The 6,762-nt window shown below is 39.4% G+C and overlaps 2 protein-coding genes across 2 annotated transcripts in view; one reads left to right on the forward strand and one right to left on the reverse strand.

Moving 5' to 3' along the window:
• Window positions 1-761, forward strand: part of LOC102211715 (tropomyosin alpha-3 chain-like) — a 43,589-nt gene extending 42,828 nt beyond the window's left edge. The window contains exon 9 of the mRNA XM_013910480.1: window positions 727-761. Within this exon, the coding sequence (XP_013765934.1) occupies window positions 727-761 (35 nt within the window). The remainder of the gene's footprint in view (window positions 1-726) is intronic.
• Window positions 762-4,270: 3,509 nt separating this feature from the next.
• lrrc3b (leucine rich repeat containing 3B) lies at window positions 4,271-6,367 on the reverse strand. The gene is made up of 2 exons (XM_005720918.1): window positions 5,313-6,367; window positions 4,271-5,215 (listed from the first exon to the last, which is right to left on the reverse strand). The coding sequence occupies exon 1, from the start codon at window positions 6,130-6,132 to the stop codon at window positions 5,350-5,352; it is 783 nt and encodes a 260-aa protein (XP_005720975.1). The 5' UTR covers window positions 6,133-6,367; the 3' UTR covers window positions 4,271-5,215; window positions 5,313-5,349.
• Window positions 6,368-6,762: the final 395 nt, after the last annotated feature.

A 6,762-nucleotide genomic window follows, 5' to 3' on the forward strand; every position in this document is an offset into this window, starting at 1 on the left:
TCCTTTGATGTAGTCTCTCTCTTCACTTGCATACCCACCACGGAGGCCGTGGAGACTGTCAGAAAACGACTACAAGAAGACAGCTCCTTGGAGGACAGGACCAACTTCACACCCGATCAGATCTGCACCCTGTTAGACCTCTGCCTCCCCACTACATACTTCAAATACAACGAAGGCTTCTACTGTCAAAAACATGGCTGTGCCATGGGCTCCTCCGTGTCACCTATTGTAGCGGGGGGAAACTCCCACTAGGTTTAAATCTGGGACTCTCCACCATTTGACCTTAGAACTGAAGAAGCTTCTCGGATGAGAGGTGAAACGTCTTCTAGCAATTTAAAGAAGTCCAGACGTTTTTCTTTGCAAGCTCCTTTGACTACGATGACCTGGATGACTGAGAACCTTCACAGACATTTTGGAGATTTACTTTCCAGCATGGTTGAGAATGCATCAAGACGCTTTATGAACTGTGTTAATTCTACCTCCATGTGCCCTGGTTACTATCCGGGGTTTGTGTCTGCCACCTGCCTGTCCTCCTGGCTGCTCAGATCTCTAAGTGCACCATCTGTCCTCATCCCTGCCTCCATGGATTCGCTTCCCACTAACTCGCTCCCCCTCTTCAGAGCCCCACGGTCCGGCTCTGGTCGTAAGCTAAATTACTATAGCCCTGTTTAGTAATGTCCCTCAATCCAACTGCTCACTAGTAATTTTCTCCCCTTTCCGTTGCAGCCCCCCACAGTCCTGATTATGGCTTCCCTGTGTAATTTGTCTTCCCGGTTTCCTTCAGTTCTGCGATTTTGCTTCCTTGGTTGTTCCGGGTCACCTTTTGTTAAAACAATAAAATCTGCACGCTCACATTAAGCGTATTGAGTCTGCTTTTGGATCCTGCTTGTGTGCATGAACTGCGGTTCATGACAATAGGAGGTTAGGGCTAGGGTACCGTCGTTCTACTGGATTTCATCCATAACCCGGCGCGTAGCATAGGAACGCTGAAAGTCATCTTTCGCGTTCCTATGGAGCACCTTGGGACGTGACAAACCGTCAGTATATTACGCCTCAAGAGTGAGAACGGTCTGCTATTTTCACTGAAACAAGCTAAATTCTCTCCAAATCTTTCTTAGAATGTTATATATTTGCTGCAGATTACCATTTGAGAAAAACTGTCTCTTTGACATAATGATAATCATTATTGTACACCATTGTAGTTTACTACCCTACTAACTTTGAAATGTTGGCTTAACAGACAAGAGTTATCTGTTTAGCCAAAGGTAATCCATCACTCACTAGCAAATGCTGCGAAAAGAAAATACCATGAACCATTACATACCTTCTTTATTTTATTTTCTGTATTTCATGCCACAACTATGAAAGTCAATGCTAACATGGTGTGTTAGTCTATTACACACTGCTCTTGTTGTGCAAGATCTGCAATATGGTATACTATAGTTCATATATCGTATGGTTGATTCTGCTTTTTCTAGCTAGCACAAATCCACTAAACAGTAATAATCCTAAACTCTGAAAGTCCAAGCAAAGAGATGGAAAAAGAAGACATAAAAAGAAAAGAACTGTAAGAGAAATATTCAGGCACTTAGAAAAACTCTCAAATCCTTGGCTACACTTTGCTTCATGACATTGTACATGTATTTCACAGACTGATCCTGATCCCATCTTGTGGAGTAGGATATTGTCTTTTGAAGACAAGACCAACAAATTAAAGGGTTTTCAGGTATTTCACAAAACATCCAGGTATTTCACAAAACATCCACATTGCTATTTACATGTGATCCTAGCACTCAATAGCTACATATTCTCACGACGTATTCCCTTAGTCAATTTTATAACCGCTACTGTACAACATGAATTGAACATTCAGATTCAGAGAAAATACATCACTTGTTTGCAGGACAACTTAAAATTATTGTTTTGTGGAGAGAATATAATTTCTTGTACTTTTCCATATGTATCTTTTTTATCAGTACTGGTTTTCCATCGGGTTTCCATTAATCTTCAATGCTAATGTGTTTCAATTAGAACAAAGTTATAAAACAAAAACAGAATCATCAGAACAGTGTGGCCTGTTACAAAGGAATGCAATGAAGAGATAATTCTGAGACTGAAGGAAAGTAACACTACCAACAATTAGAGTCAGCTGCAACTGACATTTAGTATTATGCTCCCTTTGCACAGTACAGACATACAAAGATTTACTCTGATTGACAACAGCAATAGCAATAAACAAAGATGCCACAAACTGAAGGAACAAATGCACAGTACAATAAAGCAACCTGTAGTTGTAGCATGTTTTTGAGTTGTCATCATGTGATCAACATACTATTACAAATATTCTGGAGGGAAACCTGGAAGTCTTGTCTGATCTCTTCATGGCACCTTTGGCATGATTATAATCTGGAAAATGTAAAAACTTGAAGGCCTGTATCCTCTAGAAAGGCCAAAGCCAGAGTTTATGTTCATGATTAGAGTAATAAAAAACAGAAATAATGATTTATAGAGGGCTTGGGATAGGAGTGAAGAGTGGAGTCAGTTACTACACTAGTCAGATAACCTTCTGCTAACCCAGCTGCTTTCTATACTGAAGCTGAATGCAAGCAAACGTAGATCTTCCATGTCTGTTTTTGTGTAGAGATCTTAGTTTGGTACAAATTCCTTCTGAGTTCCTTACAGGATAAAATGAGGGGATTGTTCCATCAGGATGTACTGGAAGAAATCCTAAGCTGTTAATGTGGCTGACTTCTGACTCTATGACTCAGACTTTGTCTCACGATTGAGTACTTCCATGAATAAAAGAAACTTCTCCAGGGTCCATGACCAAAGTCCCTCATATGTTGGTGTTACTCATCATATCCTACCCCTCAACATTAAGGGTTTTCATTTAAACTGCATTACCAAGCACATTACGTTTCCTGCTGTGGTAGCACTGAAGGCAAGAGTTCATATTCAAAACCAAATACTACACTGGATGTTATTACTTCCAGCCAACCATGCTGGAAGTAATATGTTGATATTTTAAGATCTACTTCTAACCATTGATATGCTAAAATATGAATCAAACGTCTTGAAACATTTGTTTAAAATCAGAAATATGTGTATAAATTCATAATGAACAACTCCAAAACTGAGAGAGATTATTATGAATCCTGTTCTTAACAAGACTTAGAGCCCACTGATTGTGTCCTCCAGATTGTATAAAAAACAAGAAAGCTCTTTGAAAGTTGCAATATGATGTCAGGACACATTTAAATTTCACACATTTCACATTTTCAGACAGCCTCTGTAGGAAGACATTCAAACATACATATGTTTCTGCCAAGCATAGCGTGATGTGGATGTGATGGTCAAGTTTCAACTTTGGGAAGTTTAATTAATGTCTGGATACAACCACACTCTGCAGCTTTCAAAGCCCCTGAAAATGCTTTTACTTCAAACAACCACTTAAAAGGTTTCAAGCTAAGAAAAATGTCAGTCGTGATTTAACAGTGTAAGAACCCAATGACATTTGCTGGGATGTTTGATCACTCAAATCTAATCAGACCTTGATGAAGCAGATTATTCCACTTTAAATATTCAAAATATTTAAATGAAACACTGACATCATTATAGATTGATTATTTACATATTTGAAGTTTTCAGCGGTTTTACTCTTTAATCAATAAATTTGCAATTTGTGAAAACACGCACACACACACACACACACGGACATACCACAGATAGCTCCATCCTGTACAGGAGCTTAGTTTGTGCATTTTAAGCTGAAGTGACTTAGTTTAGTTTAGTGATTTAAAATGTTTGATAAAAGAAGTGAAGTTTTTAATGTTGCAATACACAGAAACACCATGGAATATCTAATTGCTGCAGTGATAGTATAGACTGACACGAACACATTCGATCCAACGCAAACACATTTGGAAAAAAAAGTAAATTCCAGGCTTTGGACATATTTGCAGAAATGGATCATATTCATATTCCAAATGATCTTACTTTGGACTTTGACGTTTCTATGATAGCTTACCAAACAAACCAATGGACCTTCCCATTATTATCTGCAACCAGATAATGCCTAAATCAACAAGCACACTGCAAATGCAAAACATCAGATTTAGTGGTATTAAGCATGGTGTCATGTTGGACAAGTCAGTGTTTGGTGGGTTTTATTATTGTAGGGTCTTTACCTTACAATATAAAGCGCATTGCGGCAACTGTTATTGTGGTTTGGTGCAATATAAGGAAACTGAACTGAACTGGTTGCCAGGAGAACGGTGCTTGTCTGACTGCATTGTGCCAAGTGTAAAGTTTAGTGGAAGGGGGACTATGGTGTGCTATTGTTTTTCAGGAGCTGGGCTCTGCACTTTTTGAAAAATCTTTCAAAAGTTCCCATAAACACACTCCTAAACCTCGTGGAAAGCCTTCCCAGAAGAGCTGAAGCTGTTATAGCTGCAACATTTGGGCCGACATCACATTAAACTCTATGGATTAAAAATGGAATGTCACTCAAGTTCATGTGCTTGTGAAAGCGAACCAGTAATTTTAGCAATATGGTGTATTTTAATAGCACTTTCTGGCTTTTAAACGCCTTGTTTTTATTAGCTATTTGTTTTTAGCTTTTGTTTTTAGCTATGTTGTTATGGTACCACATATGACTTTACAGGCTTTTAATGTAAAGCCTCAATGCCTGACCTGTGCAGTTTATCATGGCAGCACGTCGCTAAAACCATAATAAAATAGCTTGTTATAACAAGATACTTTTATGTCATAAAAACGTATTATTTGTGCAATTACTTTTGCTACACAAAGGGGGTACTTTTAAAAATGGTTAGTAAGCTTTTCATAATAAACTTGTAAATAAAATTAAAAAGCCACATTATTGGCTACATTTAATGCTATATCCCAATTATAACCCTACATTTGAAAAGACCTTGTTGTATTGTAGCTACAAAAACCTAAAATTTAAGATTGTCAGCAACCTAGACAGATAGATCAATCAACAGATAGACGGCAAATGAAACAGACAAATGGGAAAAACAGTGTGTCATGTTTTACAAATAATTTTGCTTTTTTCAGATGTTCCACTGCCTCTACAAAAGTCATTACCATTTAAATATTTAAACCTGAGATTCTAATTTTTCAAGACTTTCTTTGTACTGTAAAAACCAAAATGTTGGTGCGGCCTTCCTCCTGTCATCGTAGTCATGAGCAAACCCTATCAAAGACAGACAGTCAAAATACATTTTGATGCTCATATTACATAAAAGTTTGGTATAGTAAATGCTAAAAATGTAAAACATTTTGGTGTTCACCAGGTTTCTGCTGAACACAGTCACGGGGCCACTGCTGTCAGACAACAGTGCTTATGTCATCAGTCTCGTCTGCTTTTTTCGGCTTACTGGGGAGAGACTTGAGGTACTCCAGATGGCGTCGCGCGTCCTCCTGGTTCTGACGTACATAATACACCACATATGAAATGACCATAGCAAACCAACCGAACATGGTTACGAGCATAGCATAATCTGTGGTCCTTTTTGCCAAGTTACAGAGATCTATGTCAACCGCCAAGAACGGCTGTCCCTCCTGGTCGTGGAGCTCCGAGCTTCTGCAGAGAACCCGGGCAGCAGCCTCATGGTTATGGGCCATTCCTCCAATAGCCTGCTGAAGGGCGCAGTCACAATGCCAGGGGTTATCGTTCACAATAATCCGGGCCTTCAGTCGAGCAAAGGCATCCTTGTGTACGCTAGTGATGCGATTGTGGGAAAGGTCCAGCACCTGTAAAGTTGCCTCTATGCCAGTGAATGCACCTTCCCCTAAAGTCTCCACTGCATTGTAAGAAAGGTTTAGCTCCCTCAAAAACCTAAGTCCATGGAAGGCGAGATCAGGAACGCTGCCGATCTGGTTGTGGTCCAGCCTCAGCAAGACAGTGTCAACTGGTAGACTGGGAGGAATCTCTTTGAGGCGGGACTGACTGCAGGTAACATTGAAGCCATGGAGGTGGGAATCGCGTTGGCATATGCAGCCCTTTGGACACATGCTGGCCGAGGGAAAGCACAAGGCCATTAGGACAAGGCTCTGAAGGAGCAGGCACATGGGGATGGAGCGCGACAGCCACAAGTCCAGCAGAGTCATGCTGACCGACTGTCAGCAGCATCCCGCCTCGGGCCACAGCACCACCACTGGTCGCTTACACACATTGCATAGTAGCGACTGGCTTTCGCAATTTACCCACTGAAGATATGGAAGCGTGAACAGATGTTATCATACTGCGTTGTGGCCTGAAATGAGATAAGACAGAGTCAGTCAAACATATCAGCTAAAAATATAGTATAGTCAAAGGTTCATCATTTAAATGATCTTAAATGTGGCAGGTAAAATTTCATGAAAGTAGAATTCATGATAGATGATCAAATTTAATCAATAATCAAAATTATACAATGAATCCAAATAAGTTTTCTACCAGTGAAAGATATTCATTCATTGGATTCATTGGATATTCATTCTGCTAAAGAGAATGAATATCCAGAGCCTGACTTTACCAACAGCACCATCAGTATAAAAGTGTTTCTGAAAGACTAAGAGTAAAACCTTTTATACTGGATTAGTGCATAATCATAAAATGTATGATTGATCTGTTTAGTAGTAATATGATGAAATAATAGTGCAAGCATTATCTTACTCTTGTCAATAGAATCAAAAATTAACACAAGTAGAGATAAAAAGATGAATGCTGAATAATTCTGAGGCTTATCATACCATCTG

This window comes from Pundamilia nyererei, unplaced genomic scaffold (assembly GCF_000239375.1).
Source record: "Pundamilia nyererei isolate P.nyererei 1_Seehausen unplaced genomic scaffold, PunNye1.0 scaffold00003, whole genome shotgun sequence".
Classification (NCBI taxonomy): Eukaryota; Metazoa; Chordata; class Actinopteri; order Cichliformes; family Cichlidae; genus Pundamilia; species Pundamilia nyererei.